Below are 17220 nucleotides of genomic sequence, written 5' to 3'. Positions count from 1 at the left end.
AATATTATTGTGTATATAGAATAAGCCCTTTATATCCACAGAGGGAGTATAGGTCCTCTTGCATATAACCTGCCTTGTTGCACCACCCTGTTTCTACAGTTGCCCAGAATTGACAAAGCAAACACTGGTTCTAGAGGGGGCATTTTGTGAGTTTAGTGGCATTTTATTTGCTGCCCTTTAGATTTGGTTTGGTCTCCACCAACTCTTAAGGGAAAATATATGTCTATTTAGCTGCCTCAACCAGCAAGACACTAACTTTGTGTGTTGTTTACCACTGGGCAAGTAAATTATGCAGTTGGGTTATCAGAGCTTTTCTTTCTGACAACAGCTGTCTGCTGCAGCTGGAAACCTTGCTCATGAGAGTTTGACACCGGGACTGATTCAAAACAGTAAAGTTGCAAGCTGTAAAACCAAAATAATGATTTCAAAGATGTTAATAATCTTAATAATGTAACTGCAGAGATAAATGATGATTCTATGAGGGACACCTTTCACATGTCATTTCTTATATTAAGGAAGTATTAAATGTAGCTTTGATGGAAAAATCTCAAACTGTTGTGCTTGTCACACACTATAAACTCATTCACCAAATTTCTGTTGGCTGCAGTTTGTAAATTATAGTTGATGTCTTTATCACACTGAAATAGTATTTATAGGATTGCTTTTACAGGCTTGCCAGATGGATTCAATGATCAACAGGTGAAAGACAATTGTTACTGGCCCAGACTGCAGAATGTGGACAGTCATGATGTTTGCCTTTGTTGTTGTTGTTCTTTTGGATGAGCCGAATACTCCCTCACATCCACGTACAGGTACTTAAGGTATGTAAATCAAAGTTTTTAAAATGGCACCATTTGTTTTTCCTGCCAAAGGTGAAGATGTCAGAGGCAAAACCATTTATTTTTTAAGTGTCCTTGTTTATTTTACAATACTGCAATTTAATTATGACCAACCCAAACTGAGTAGACCTTGAAAAACACAACAGTGAACTGTATACTGTAAATCAAGAAAATCTAAGACATTGGATTGGTATAATTTGAGGAACCTCCAGTCTGCTGCTCCCCCTAGAAAAACCTTGTGTTTTAATGTATTTTTCATGACGTCAATCCCACCTGCACTTTATTGTGTAATTGCAAACCTTATGGTCCAGAAATAAATAAATAAACACGGCTTCAAAAGTGCCTTTTTATTTTCTCTTTGCTTCACATGGATTTCAAAATGCGCTTGGCCTTGAGGCTGTCTTGTAATGAAGGCTGAGACTGTGTAGCAGCAATCACTCAGTGGGTGCTCTGCATATCTGGCCTAACAGGCAAAGAAATCGCTCAAGAGGAGAGGTTGTTGACGACTTTGAGTTCATAACCTCTTTGACACTGCTTGACCCACCAGTGAATCCACCATTAAACATTGCAGCACAATCACAGACATAAGAATATTTCCATTGGATGTCATGATATATCAAATTGGGTTTATACCATTTTATATGCAGCTATAATAGTGATTTTCTTTTTTAGATAACTAATCTATCAAATCGAGTGTGTCTCCTTACAAAACACTCCTCTATGTCAAATTGGTCAGTTGTTGTTTTGGTTTAGCATGGCTTTAAAGCTGTGACTTGTAGTATTTTAGAAATAGACATCAGTCATTAAGTGTCAAACTGGAAGGTTAGAAGCTCAAATTCCTTGGTGGGATGTAACAAGAAGCCGGATGTTCTGCAAGACTGTCTTTGGATACTGGCTGAAATTGCTGAAAACGGTATCAGTGTTTATTCACACTAGCCCTCCCACAACACAGAACAGTTTGTTCCGTGCAAATGTGCTTGCCCTCTGCTGAAATCAGAAAGGGAGAGACAGACAAAAATCACTCAGCAGTGCTTAGTTGCTGTGGAAGCAAGATATTTATGATCTTTACTCACTTAGTGGTAGATCACAAACTGATCTTGAGAGAACAGGGACATGCTGGGTGAGACTGGCTATTCCAGGAAGAGAGGGGCAAATGGCACTCTCAGTTCACAAGTGGACTGTAATGAAGACATGACATACTGAGGTAGACAGGTCATCCTTCAGCTTAAAATGACTCTACTCTGCAAGTCTGTCTGAGAGGGTATAAAAACTTAGACTGCCACTATACATGTTTGTCACACTTTGTGAAATATGCCACACAAAGTTAGAACTCAGCTGTGTGTGTGTGTGTGTGTGTGTGTGTGTGTGTGTGTGTGAGAGTCGGTTGCTTGTTTGCTACTTTCCAACTGAGTGATCACGCTGAAATGTTGGAGCATGTTGAGTGTTTGGATTTCTGCTGATGGTTCACTCATATTTAGAGCCCTTCATTTGTTGCCTTTATTTGTTGTGCATTTATTTTATATTTTTCTGTTTCTCAGTATTTGCAATGGAAAATTATTATCAAGCCACTACATCTCTTTGAAGTGAACAGAATTGAGTTAGACAGAGAGAAAACGAAAAATTAGGTCTTAAAATCAAATCCCCAGCAGGTGATGATAACATATGTTGAACATGATGCGATTTTCTCATGAAGGCCCCTCTTAAGGCATTGTCACATGATATGACTATGCAGTGTTATTCAGGCCAGATGATCTGTCAGGTACCATAACTTAAAAACACATTACATTACATTGCTTTTGGTTTCCTTAATGCACCAAAATTATGCCTACAATTCATAAACTTGTTCCTGAGTGAAAAATTATGGGGGCATTTTCTGTAATTGTGTTTCAATCTAAAACATTTTCTGCCCTGCATATCTGGAACATGATAAAGACTGTAACTCAATCCAATAAGCTGCTGGACAGAGGACAGTAGTCACATGTATATGTAACTGTAACCACTTCAAACTTACTTAGCCTTTCATGGCTAAGGAGGCTGAAGTGTCTGACATGGTTATTAGACTAGATGAACAGTATTTTCCTATTCAGTTGCAGTGGGAGGATGAAAACAAAAAGAGGGAATTTGGCACTAAAAAGACAGCAACTTTCAAAGATATTAACTTGATTTGACTACTTTGGATGACCGAACTCTTATTAGCTTCATATAAACTTTTAAATACCGTTTTGGAAATGAATGAGGGGTGCTCCGCAAATGAGGTTGATCCTCTTGAATCCTATAGTGACTGCCACGATTGAAGAATACAATGGGCACACTGTTCCTCCTCCACAAAGTCTTAAGTGACTGATGAATGGGAGGATAATTTAACCCTTAGAGCAACTTTTAAAATATATATATATATATATACTTATGTATTTTCTGAAAACAATAAACATTTTTAAGGAAAAAACATTACTTAATTTTGGATTCTAGTTGTACATTTCTACCATAGCAATGATGCCTTTTGCTCATGTTAGCCCAAGTAGAAAATCTGAGTATAGTCTCTGGATGATTGAATAGGAGTAATGAAGCTTACATGGAATGTGCCCTCTCCACGCAGCAGAAAACATTGGGATCTTGTCAAGTTGTTTTTGTCCAACAGCACTATAATCTCAAGGTCTTGAGTGCTTCTGAGAGACAGACAGGGAGAAACAGAGAGAGAGAGAAAGAAATATAGGGAAGGTCTGTGTATGTGTGTGTGTTTATCAGACTGGGATTTAGCCAGCTATAATGGAACTAATAACAGTTTGGTCAGACAGCTCATGGGAGAAAGTTTTATTGATATTTGAAAACAGAGGATATGCAGTTAATGTTTAGCATTTAGACTCTGACGTCATTACATCCTGCAGCAGACTGCACACATAAGCCTCCACAGAGAGATACTGGGAGCAACTATAACAAATTCTTCACCCACAGGGCAACTAGAATCAGAGCCTAGAGGTGGAGTTGATTAAATACTATACTGTAGGAGCAGGAGCAGTGATGATGCAGTGATGCTTGCACTGAGCACTGTAGCTGTAAGCAAAAGAAATGCATTGGCAGCTTAAAAACATGTTTTATCTTAAAGGGTAGTGTACACTGAATATATGCAGCAGTGAGTTGAATCTGTGTTGAGCAGCAGTGAGACTCAGGTTTTCTGCTTGAGCTGGAAAGCCAAGCTTTGCTCCATTCTCTTCAATCACCAGAAAATGCACCCACAGACACCCACACACATAAGGTCACAAATTACATAGCAGTTTTTTCAGAAAGTTCAATGGAAACTCATTTCGGGCTGCAATAGTTACAATAAAACTGCTAGAACTAGATTCTGCTCGGTTGATGATTTTTTGCTGACTCTTCCTACCTTTACAAGAGGAACCCTCTGTCTCTGATATTGATATTGTAGTTTAAATTAAATTCATAGACAGTACATGAAATTGAGTAGGCATGTCTTGATAACTTAAAGGAATAGTTCAACATCTTGAGATATAGACTTATTCGCTTTCTTTCCAAGAGTTTGACACACATCCAGCTGGTAAAATATGATGACATTGTGATGGAATTATTGACCATGATATGACCAAGAAACATAAAAATAATGGACACTGATCACAATATTATTATCACATGCTTTTTGCTGGTGAATATGTTTAACATATCCCAAAGGAGGTATGGTAAAGATCCACCTATAGTGTAGTAGATACTGTAGCGGAACAGGTGCTTTGTTGTAGTTTTATAACTGGAAATTTTCTAATAACTCATAGGAATGCATCCATGCATCTTGGATGAATGCATAATTACCAGATCTTACAGTTAACAGCCTGTTTTTGTGTCTGTGTCAGAGGTCAAATGAGCTTTCACGAGCACATTGTTCCCATTTGCTTCATTTACTTCAATACGAATCAACCCTTTTCACAAGATCTTTAAAGAAGAGGCCACTGATTTGGCTCCCTGTCAAGCCTATAGATTATATAATAGTGTTGGGGTTCGCTTCACTGTGGCATGTAGAAAACTTGGCATGGTGCAGCGCTAACAAAGGCAGTAGCTTGTGTCTAACGAAGCATGGCAGTATTACTCGGCAAGGAAAACATGTTTGTTACCAGAGACATTCTGCTTATGCTGCCTTTGGTAAATCCCTCTTGGCTACAGCTGGAACTGAATATTTAAGGTTGTTATCTTGACTATTAGTGTCACTGGCAATCTGGGTTTTGTGTGTGCATGAGTGACAAGCACATGTGCATAGATGGACAGCAGGAAGTTGATGTTTCCCACTATACTTGATTTGTATGGATTATAAAATTCAAGATATTTTATACAGCAGTAGTTACATTAATTGTTCCATAATTATGTGTTTTGTAAGGCCACAAAATAACTCTAAAAATGTGAGCAGTGCCAAATTAACACATTACTTTTCAGTACATTAACAATTCTCTTTAATCAGATTACTTCACTTGGAACTAAACAACCTAATCTGGAAGACAGTTCTCTAATCAAACAGAACTCACACTGTATCAACAAACATTAATTGACTCAACTGTAATTTAAACACATGCAAATCTGAAGAATTAAGGCAAGATATTAATTAGTAAAGAAGGCACTCCTCTGATGTGTGTAATGCCTGGAGGAGCTATAGAAATAGGACCTAGGAAAAGAAATCCACATGATACAGAGTAACTGTTTTTAACGATTTATGTAGCTCATCAATATTCAAGTTTGTATAGTGTGCAGATTTAAATTTTTATGTAAAATGAGCAAGCCTAGTGGCCATATTTACCATTGTAAATAAAACTTCATGCATAATTGTCAAATTATGCATATGGTACAAGTTGTATCTAATTGCATAGTGAATACAAGGTGAGACTATCTGATATCCGCAGTGTTCTTTTTCTTTCTTTCTTTCTTTTTTTCTTTCTTCAATTGAAAGTCAGTAGAGGATATTTTTTGAGCCCTTTTGAGTTCCTGATTTGTGTGAAAAAACAACTTTATTATAGTAATCCCATGTCAAAAACCAACAATGAATGGTAAGAGCAACACTTGACATGCAAGAGGATACAAGTTGGCGTAGGCAAAAAGTGACGAGTGATGACAATATATCTTCTTCCTCTTCCAGAGGATTGAAGACTGCTCTTTATACAAGGAAACTATTTTACTCCTGTCATACATGGTATGACAGAGTGGATCATGTTCTTCTAACAGTGATTTGCAGTTGGTGTATGCATTCATAGTATCTTCACAACACCTCTGACTGTTGAAATTCTAGAAGTTAACGTCTACCAACTTGGTGCCCAACCCAGGGGGAGCATATGAAGTATCTAGAGGAAAGGTTAAGCATTAGCCAACTTTGGATCTGGCAGCACAACAAAGTAGTTATCCATTCATATTCAAAATGTACTTTGGATCGTGCGCAAATTATTGCTTATGTGTGTGTATTTTTGCGCTCTCGTGGAGGGCAATTGTAAGTCACTGTGTCTAATTTACGTCATTGGATCCAACTTCTGACTTCACACTGGTGTAACTAAATGTCAAATTAGCACAGATAAGAAAGATGGAAAGAATGGATGAAAAGGAAAACCTCATTCATATGAATTTGTAAGATAAGATGTGTCAGTAAAAACATTTTTCGGTCCAGTGAGCCCAAAATTATCTCAGTATCTAAAATCCCCTTCACTTTCCTCTTGACTTTCTTGGTGCTTGATGGTGAGCATAAGTATTGCTTTGACCTAAAGGAGCATGAAGGATTTTGAAGACAAATATTAACCCATGTTTGAAAACCCAAGAGAATGTCCTTTCAGGGCAAGGTCACTTACATGGTTATTGAATGCATCATTAAGTTTGGCACACAAAGTAACCATGGGTCACAATGTGTGTACTGTTTGTGGATTGTACATGAGCAGCCAAGGTCACTGACTATGGAATTTCAATGTATTTACACTGTCCTATTGACAAATACAATGCATGTGATATCAGGACAAAAAGTTAAGATATTTTATGCAGAATTTTGGGACTGTTCAGGTTGGAGAAAGATGGAGCTACTGTGTGATGACTGCTCAGCTGCTCTTTTGAACTACAACTTTTGAAGAATCTCATTGTCAGACCATTTCATATGAAAACACAATGTAGTATTTTCTCAGCCGTATAACAAAGTTGCAGCAGTTAATGTTAATGGTAACATCTTGCAGTCTTGCACTTGAATGACAAAGTGTGACCAAACTTTTGACTGGTACTTGAAGAAAGAGTTAAATAATGTATTGAATGATCACTTGTTGTATGCCTTTTAATTCAGTGGCTAAGAATGAAGCAGCAATGTGAGAGTGTTCAAGGGAGTGAGGATTTCCTGACAAAAGTCTGGGGAATCCATAATTGGTATAAAAAAACAACAACAAAAAAACTAAGTAACTAACCCTTCCACTTCCACGCTTGTAGAGGAACCTATAGCGGCTGCAAAACCCGTGAAAAACATGCGAGACCCTCTTTAGAGCCAGTGTTTTGTTGTCTTCTCTGGGCTACTCTAGAACCATAATGGTGGAGGAAGAGGACCCACTTTATGTAGATATAAAGGGCTCACTCTAAGTTAACAATTACACAATAATTCTTATTTTCAGGTGATCATACACTAATTAAAACACACTTATTAATATTATATTCCATTTCAGCCAAGTCCAGTCCCCCAGACGCCACTAAATTGGACATACTACACCTATAACCACTTGTGTCTTTGATAAATAAAACAACTGTTTGATCACCATCAAGATAACATGTTTATATTTCCGTTTATACCAAAAAGTCCATGTTGCCTCCTGGTAGCTTATCATAGAATAAATAATGATTGCTAATGTGCAAACACTTAATGATTCAGATACAATTATAATGTGGAATTGTGTTTGGCTTTTTCTCAACAGAGAGGTGAACTTAATGGTTTATGGTTTTTAGAGCTGTTACAAATCCTCTGATATTTTTGATGTTCTTACCAATTGGTTGGTAAATCAGCCTTTTTGTTGCAATGAGGAGACAAAACAATCTGCATGTTTTATTTACAGTAATACCCCATCTGCATTACAAGCAGCACTACCAGAACTTTGTGTAAGTTATGCACTAATGTATATTTTGTCACATCCCCTACTGTAGGATATCACAATATTATTGCAATCTGTGCAGTCTCCCTCTAAAACTATTACCTTTGAGAGTTCTTGATGATGAGTCAATAAGTTCTTATAACTGGTAGTATATCTGGTGGTTTTGTAAATATTGTGCTTACTGCATGTTGTTTTCAACTCTCTGATATGACTAAGATGCTGAGGCTGACTGAGTCACTGTGCAGCCGCACTTTGTGCAACTGGGCTCCTGTTTGCACAGTGTGCAAACCTTCTGACTCCTCCCCCTGAGCAGGCAGTTTTATTCCTGTGAGGTGATGCTCAGTTAGTAACTTAATAAAGCTGCTGGATGCAATCCCAGGGCACAATGTGTGGACCATGTTCGTCTAACAGACCTGCTGTCTTCACTACTGCGCTCACACAGCCTGCTGCTTTCTTGTAAGTACTGCAGGTCACTGCCATTTCAACTTTTTAGGTGTGATGTGAGGAGTGATGTCTCTGCTGATTGAATAACTCACCCGAATGAAAGCACATCACACACAATGGGGGCAGAGAGAGGGAGAACATATTGCATTTGGTAAGTTTTAGCATTTTGACCTAGGAAAAGAAATGAATGTTGTTACCAATGCAACTTTGTTGCCCTAGAGGTTTGTTGAACAAAATGCAATGATTTGAAATCATGGAGTTGCACATTTTTTTAATGTGTAGTAACTTATAGATGTTTTAATTAATGTCAATCATGTTTTCCTTAGAATAAACACTCAAAAGAGTTGCATTTTTCTTCTTCTGAATGAAGTAGCAGGCAAGAAATTAAATGTTGTATGCTTTGATTTTAAGTATGATAATTTGCCCCTATACACAATGTTTAAAGAATACTCTGTATAGCATTTTGTGATAGAAAGTCACAGGCTTAATCCCTACTGGCGTTATAAATATTGTGCCTAGAGGCAACTATCCTGATCGGGTTCAGTATATTTCCAGCCACATGCACACACCAGGAATATATAAATAGGGTAATAATTTTGCTCATTATTCTTTTTGCCAGGAGGTTTCTGTCCTGGTGTAACTGTCAGAACATAATGGCGGCATTTAAAGGGATCTGGACCAAGGGCTTCTGGAGGGCTGTATCTGGAGAATACCTGGCCACTCTCATCTTTGTTCTTCTCAGTCTGGGCTCCACCATCAACTGGGCTGCAGAGGACGAGAAGCCTCCCCCAGCTGACCTAGTCCTTATCTCCCTTTGCTTTGGCCTGAGCATTGCCACAATGGTGCAGTGTTTTGGACACATCAGTGGTGGACACATTAACCCTGCTGTCACTGTAGCTATGGTTGTAACTAGAAAATTAAGCCTGGCTAAGGCAATGTTCTATGTGTTGGCTCAGTGCCTGGGAGCTATTACAGGAGCTGGGATCCTCTACCTAGTAACGCCTGCTGCTGTAAGAGGGTCACTTGGTGTGACCATGGTAAGAACTTTACCATGTTCATATTTACGTGGGTATATGATTACTTTTTCCACTGTTTAGTGATTTAAAACATCTGTTTCCTAGGTGAACTCCAACATAACAGTAGGACATGCCCTCCTTGTGGAGCTGCTTATAACATTTGAACTGGTCTTCACTGTGTTTGCCACCTGTGATCCCAAACGAACAGACCTAGGTGGCTCTGCTGGCCTGGCCATCGGATTTGCTGTAGCCATTGGCCATTTATTTGCGGTGAGTATGTTAGAATAGAGATACATTTGAAGTGGCAGTTCGGGTAAAAAGGCAAGGAGAATATTTATAGCAGGGACTCTCACAGCTGTTTTATCTCAAAATCATATTAAATTCATCCCCCTGCATTAAAGAGTTGTATAGCAGGACTGGTTCCAAGTGCAAGCCTCTTTAACATTCACTGAATGCTTCAACAATGTTACTTGAGAAAGAACAGGTGCATCTAAGCATCTATTCTTCAATGTGTGATATTGTATACTTCTCACTGATTCACACCCATGTGCACATCTTCATTGGAGGGTGCCATCGCATGGCAACCAATCTCTGGGGGCTCCCTGAACCCTGCAGAGAAAATGAATGCACAGGAAAATAGATGTTATCTCTTGCACTGCTCAACTGATTTTTCCCTAGGTCTGTTTAGCAAATATGACTTGCACAAAATAGATTCTGCAATGTAAGACATATTCTGAAATCAAAATACAGCAGGACTGTACCAAGAAATCTATCTCAAAGCTAAACAAATATATGCATATGTACTATATATATTTATCATCATTTGGATACATAATTTAAAAACAATGCTCTTGTATGTTTTCCAGATTCCTTATACAGGAGCCAGCATGAATCCTGCTCGTTCCTTTGGGCCTGCAATGGTCACACTTAACTTTGAGGATCACTGGGTAAGAGATACTGTACTATACTGCTGGCCTGTGCAGTCGCTAAACCTGTTTGTGCCACTTCCAAAGCTTAGAGATTGAGCATAATAAATCAGCTTAATGGTTAAAATGTTAAGTTGTATGCCCATGTCAAAATTATCTGAAATGTTTATATCTTGTTGTAGCTAATTTAATGTCCTGAAGAGGGCAAGCTCTTCCACTTGCATAGCATGTTGAAACCTGGTAAGGTCACAGCTTCATCACTTTGGCAGAACAGTAAAGACAGGTGCGACCTCATGACAAAACTGCAAAGAGTTTTTTACTTATATCACTAAATTTGAAGAGAAGAAAACACACAAGGTTATTAAAAACTTTTACATATGACTCTTGAATTTAGGACTCCACCCAACAAAAGAATTGCCCAACGGTTGCACTTTTACAGCATTCAATCCTGCAGCTACATAATGAGATGTCACCTTACAAGGTGTAAAATAACATTACTTCTCATATTTTTGTATCTTAGCAATGCTTTTGACTGACCTATTTGCAGACAGACATGGCGTCATGTTGTATGTATGTGTATGTTGGAGATGTGCTGGAGTATAACACTGTCAATTACTATCACTGTGGCTGGTGTCATATTCAGAAGTGTCTTTTCTTGGTGCTTGATGCCTCAGACACTGTGGAACTTGCCTCTGATGAAGGTTCACTCTCTTCTCCCCATCTGTAGCCTAATAAAGCAGGAGAGTTTGACTTTGATTTGGCTGATGTGTCCATGCTGCATTTTGTTGACCAAAAATAAAATATCTCCCACAGGCACCGATTATCCAGCTGACTAACTAAGGTGTTTGTCTTGCTGTTAACGGCAGGTGTACTGGATTGGACCCATTCTGGGGGGAATCCTTGCTGCTGGTCTGTATGAGTACCTGTATTGCCCTGACCCTCAGTTAAAGAAGAGGCTAAGCCAGGTCTTTCATAAGGATGCATCAGGGAAATACAAGGAGGTGGAGTCAGAGGACATCGCCATCAAGCCAGGTTCCATCCACACTATCGATCTTGAGAAACCAGAGAAAAAAGATCCTTTCCAGGAACAGACAGGAGAAGTGCTGTCCTCTGTATGACTATCACGTGCACTGGAAATGGAGACCAATCTGTAGAGCAGAATGACAGTAAAACTGTGGAGTATCCATCTTGAGCCTGTCCCCCTTCAAATACTTCATCCTCAAAGCAGAATATGATTTCTGTCCACAAGGCTTTACAGCAGGGCTGAATTACTCTCATAGTCATAAAACTAATATGGCATTGTGGCAATATCCACAGCCTATCAATACTTTTCCTAAGGCTCTGAATGATTTTACAGCAGTGTTGACATGCGGCACACATTGCACACTGCACACTGCACACTGCACACTGCACACTGCAAATGACAGCCTGCAATACATTGAGTTAAGGAACTATGTGTAGGGTCAACCAATTATGCAGGGTCATCACGCTGAATTGGAGAATTGAGGAGGAAAATGCAGCCTTGTTATTTTTGGATTAGTGTCACATTTGGTCCATGTGCTGTATATGTAATAACAGGCAAGATTCTCCTTGTGATCATTAAGCACATTACAGGTCCCAAGCTATGTAAGACAGCTCTGACAAGCTTTATCAGGGGTGTATTACGCTGCTCTCTATTTTCAGTGCATCAGTCAGGGAAACAACCAATTTATTTCTATGGAAACACTATGTATCCATAAAAGTTTATTTAATTGTTGTGTTTATGATGTCTTTAATTATATGACTTTATTTTTTGTATTCCCAATAGTGTGACATATTGTGCTGTTTTTCTTTTCTTTTCTAGAGGTAAATTTGATTCTTGGTACTTTCACTCTTAAATATTTAATTTATTGCTAAAAAAAGATGGCTGATCTGCCTTGATGACTTTTGTATTCAAATATTGATCACCTCCTCTCTTGGGCTCAACACTGTGACATAATAGACTGAGTGATATCATCACAAACTGGAGTGGTGCGATGTGTATCCCAGTAAGAATAATAAGTTGCAATAATAAAGGGTTTTTTTTCCAAATCCAAGTCATTCTTAATGTTTTGTTTTTTCACTCGTGTCTGAATATGTTCATGATAGATGTTTTCCAACATGCAAACAGGATAGCTGCACACTTAAGCTTCCTCACATCCACAAGATAACTTGTGACCATAATTATAGGACTTTTTTCTGGAGTCGCTTGTTTCTAATAGGAGGAGCTGAGCACTGGGAAGAGAAAGGTTCAGATCAATGATGGATTGGCTCATCTACCTTTAGATTATGTCTCCCTATGGCCAGATAAATGTCCATGATGTGTATTTCCTGTGAGTTAAGTCTCTGAGAATAGCTTCATGTAATCTCATTCCATCAGTAGAGAGCACGGGAAATGATACCACTTTGTGATACGAAATAGAGGTGATCTGTTATGTCTACATTTTATTTCCTTTACTAAAAGAACAGGTGCAATTCATCTTCTTCTTTTTTCTTCATCTTTTTGTCTCTGTTGAGGAAACGATCAGCCCCACTGACCCTGCCGCATTAAACTGAGGTTGTCTACATGGTGAAATTATATTGCATTTTCAAGGCTTGAATGCCAGTGTCATTCAGATACTAAATCAAATTTGTTTTTACTCCTACATGTACTTACTTGTCTCCATTTCACCTTCTTCCAAGTGCAATTTTTTATATGTGACAACAGCATCACCTACTGGCCATAGTGCTTATGGCCTTCTGTGCAATAATGCTCCTGTTTGGATTTCTCCAGGGGAGGGCAGCCAAGAGCCTTGGATGTGCAGATTACACTGCAGACGTGGTAGACACAAGTCAGTTTTATTCATAAGTCTGAAGCCACATTTCATTTGAAATTGGTCCAGGCCATTAATTCAGAACTACACATGAGGATTAAGGGTTGCATAGCCAACAGGGAGCCAGGTTTTGAATTCAAGGTTTGATAGCTCCAAAAGTAATTCAACTAAAGTTTTGTCAACCTTTTTTTATTGTTAGCATTTCTTTTTACAAATTTTAGAGAGGATGAGAAAGTACATGGATTATTATTTTCACTCAAACTCTATTCCAAAAATGTTTCTGCATTAAAAGGTTGCAGACAGTCAGGCTTAAAACTAGTGCTGTGAGAGTGTTGATGTTAACAAATGGATTTCTTCAAGGCCTACTGGAGTTAAAAATGGGAGGCAGTGATTCTCTCAGCAGCACTATCCGTTACCTGCAGGCATGCTGCCTGTATCCCTTAAGGTTTCAGTGGCTCGAGGCCAGCACTCTCTCAGCTCCCCTTAATCATCTTTATTGCCCAAATAAATGAGTATATAAATCTGACATTGCATGCATTGACTGTTTCCTCTTGGGACAGAGTGGGCTCACTTGGTTTTGATTTATCATCCCTTGCTCATCTGAAGATTAAATAGAAGGACAGGTGAGGAGAACTCTCCCTTCTGGATTACAATCTGGTTTTGTTATAACTTTAATATTGGTGATCAGAAGAAAAAGGTGGTTATTTGTATGTGGTGTACATACAGAGCAAGACATTGTTGAGACATATATTTTGAAATTCCTACATAAGTGAGAAGATGCTGTGAAGTGCCAATCACATCCTGAGATTGCATTAGTAAATGGTTCTCTCTCTGTGTTAACAACCTCCTCAGACACCTCAATTAGAAAAAAGCTAATAAAATTGACAGCAAATAATAGACCAACACTTTTTCAACTGTCTGTTTGTTAACATCTTAAAGGGCTTATCAGCAAGATGTTGAGCAGAAAACTGATAATACACAGATATTCTTCAGAGTGGCTGCCTCCATAATTCATTAATTTATGTACATTCACATGCATTGCAAATACCAACAATGGCTATATGATGGGGATATTGTAAGAACCACAGCTTCATTTGCACATTGAGATGCCAGCAAAAGTATATCTCAAAGTGCATCTCATGCTTATCTAACTGAGAACAGACAGATTTCTTGCAACTTGAAAATTCAGATGCGCAATTCCCAGGACACAACAGAAGGGGCAAAAGATAAAACACACACCTTAAAGATCATTAGCAATTAATATTTGGGGATTCATGAAGAAAAACAGCGTTAAACACTTGTTTAATAATTCATACTATAAACAAGAAAGTCTCCCACTTCCTTAATAATTTAGACGTAAGCTAATGTTGATTTATTCAGGAAGGTCTCTGCCACCAGCACCGCCTGGAGTGCCCAAATTTGAATTAAAGTAGGACAGTAGCAGGCGAGTCTGTAATAACATTTGTATAATTTTATTATTGCTCTGGGCTCAGTTCATTTCCTCCTCCAGTAGCTGCGTGAAATTGTTTGATTCTGGAAACTGCCTTGAGTCTGCGGCTCTGGGGTTGGAGGGTGGTACAGGAACAGGAAGGCATGCGACACTCTCTCTCTCTCTGTCTGATGCTGACAGACACATAAACACACACATGCACACGCAAACACACACACCTCCACACGTACACACACATACACACATGCAGAGAGAGAGATAAATAACTTTGTTATTCTGGGTTTTGTAATACTGTTACATTGGCTCACTTAATAACTCAAGCTGTCTTGAGAACATGATTGATATTCTCACTCACCTTGTCACTTATGATAAATATTTCACCGAATTCATGTGCAATAGCTTGGAAGCGTAATAACTCATTCATTACATTATCAAATCATATAAAGATGAGAGTTTGTTTTTACATCTCTATCCAGCAGGGAAATTGCCATTTCTCATTAACACTAGTCAAAGAAAGTCACTTTCACTGCTCATGTGTAAAATATTTGTAAAGAACCTGATCCGAAGAAAATCCAGCTTTTTGTAACTTTACTACCAAAGAATATTTCATTTCACTTGGCCCATGAGGAAGAATTAAACTTCATAATCATTTGGAGGTTTACTAAGCTGTCAAGTCTTATCATATGATTTCTAGTATGTGGTCTTCCTCTACTATATTGTGATTTTGTTTACCAATGATTGGACTATCATTTCCAAAATGGTAATTTACAAAACTCTGATTACTCTAACACAAACAATCAAGTTTGTGAGGTATTAGCTCATGTAACGCACACCTGAGACCCCGGTGGCTTTGACACAGGAAGGGAGGGTGGAGAAGTTCTGATTGGTTTCCTCAGGGTCTGCTTCTAACTTCCCACCCGCACACATTCCCTCACTCCTCCTCCTTCCCCCTTCAATTCCTTTATGCAGAGCAGCCCAAACTGCAGTTTGATGAAACACATTTGTTTGACTTAACTCTTGCCTCGCCATCACGACTAAATCTCGAAGGCCTGTCGGTGTAATGTGGCCCAACAGCAATTGGGTTAATGAGAGGATATATGTACAAGTGTGGGACTTGACCGGAGGAGCTGTTTTCCATTTGGGTTTGGTCTGCTCGTGTTATTAGGGAAACCTTTATTATTGTTGCCCTCTAGTGGGAACCATATAATAGGATTACATTTTATTAGAGCCTCCCAGCATTACCCAAGCAGCCCCCTCCTCTTGTCTCTCTTCCCCTCATAGTAGTGTCACTGACTCTTCTGTCCACTGTGGGTGGGATGGGTGGATTTGGGGCTGAAAGGGAAACCAACGAGTGGGGAACCCAAGTCATTCCACACAACGTTTTTGCAGAAAAAGCGACTTGCCAATGTAAAATAATCATTTTCTATCAATTTAGTCAAATAGTAAATTGAAACAGTTTCATGAGAAGAGTTCACTCAGTCATGTGTGCCTTGCTTGCTTTATTGACTGGAATAACCACGCTGTAACAGCAAAACAGACACATGCACATGCAAACATTATAGAGTTTGCATATTACAAGTTTCTGGTGGAGGGTATGAACAAAGACATACTATAGTGCACACGCTTGTTGATTCTCTTTACTGTTTGCTATGACTAACTGAACAAAAGAGCTACTCTGTCATATAATTACCATAGTTAATGTTTTGCCTTCCAGTGCCATACCTGATGGCATAACTTGGACTACACTGTAGCAAGGGAGACATTCTCCAAAGCTGAATTTCATTGTGCCAAAGATAATATTTGATGAACAGTTCTGGCCTAAAACTGTGCAACCCTGCAGGGCAGACTGAGTCAGGCTCTGGAGCGGCTTCAGCACTTTCCCTTATCCATCCCACTCCCTTACATAACCACGGGCCATTAGAGGGGTGTGGCAAGTATTGCTGCAGTTATTAACATGGTCTAAGGCTAAACCAACATCTCTCTTAGTCCATACTACCTTGCAAAGAGTGGGTAAGCCAATGTAAAGCAGTAGCTGTTATGGTTGAAGGTTCAATGTAATGTGTAGTCATTGTCAAGCCACTTCAGCATTATCTGACATTGGAAATGAAGGTCATAAAGGTGTTTGGAGCAAAGAGGTATCTTTGTTCTTAACTGGCAGCACTGTAACATCTGCTGTTAAGTGATTCATGATAAAACAGAGCCATTCATTCAGTGTTTGAAAATTATATATTTGACATTGTGTAATGTTTGCTTAAAAGCAGCATTACAGGATAATGTTAAATACTAAGATGCAGTGTAACAGATGTACAAGTAAAGAAAAGTCATAAAGTCAGTCAGCCAATGTCTATTTAAAGTTTGCTAACATTAGTTGCCATAAGCTACTAGTAATACCAGACTGTAGCCCAAAAACTTGCAGAGAAAGGGTATGTCTTCTGAATGAACTTTTCATTTGTAAGAGCAAGAATGTGTTATTTTATTCTTTCAAAATATACATAGTCATGTTTGGTGACAGAAAGGATTAATAACCAAACTACTGATTACACTTACTTTTTTGTGTGTGTATGAAATGACTGCAGTCACCACAGTCAAAATTCCAGCGAGTGGAGTGAGTTTTCCAGGGTTCCTC

At 38.7% G+C, this 17220-nt stretch overlaps 1 protein-coding gene across 2 annotated transcripts; it reads left to right on the top strand.

Annotated features, from left to right (window-relative positions):
• The first annotated feature begins 8990 nt into the window (after positions 1-8990).
• LOC128368604 (aquaporin-4-like) lies at positions 8991-11710 on the top strand. Of its 2 annotated transcripts, XM_053329455.1 has the most exons (4): positions 8991-9408; positions 9493-9657; positions 10254-10334; positions 11180-11710. In XM_053329455.1, exons 1-4 carry the CDS (start codon positions 9025-9027, stop codon positions 11429-11431), a joined length of 882 nt encoding a protein of 293 aa, XP_053185430.1. In that variant the 5' UTR covers positions 8991-9024; the 3' UTR covers positions 11432-11710. The 2 variants fall into 2 exon arrangements, with proteins under 2 accessions (XP_053185430.1, XP_053185431.1); XM_053329456.1 differs by lacking the exon at positions 10254-10334 and having other exon boundaries at positions 8996-9408.
• The last annotated feature ends 5510 nt before the right edge of the window (positions 11711-17220 follow it).

This window comes from Scomber japonicus, chromosome 12, assembly GCF_027409825.1.
Source record: "Scomber japonicus isolate fScoJap1 chromosome 12, fScoJap1.pri, whole genome shotgun sequence".
NCBI lineage: Eukaryota > Metazoa > Chordata > Actinopteri > Scombriformes > Scombridae > Scomber > Scomber japonicus.
The sequence above is the reverse complement of the archived record's forward strand: the minus strand, read 5'-3'. Positions and strand labels throughout refer to the sequence as shown.

Excerpts from the sequence above, each read along its gene's own strand:
- LOC128368604 (XM_053329455.1), top strand. The coding sequence starts at position 9,025 with ATGGCGGCATTTAAAGGGATCTGGACCAAGGGCTTCTGGAGGGCTGTA. Across the intron at positions 9,409-9,492 it reads GGTCACTTGGTGTGACCATG|GTGAACTCCAACATAACAGT; the intron begins GTAAGAACTTTA and ends TCTGTTTCCTAG. Across the intron at positions 9,658-10,253 it reads CCATTGGCCATTTATTTGCG|ATTCCTTATACAGGAGCCAG; the intron begins GTGAGTATGTTA and ends TATGTTTTCCAG.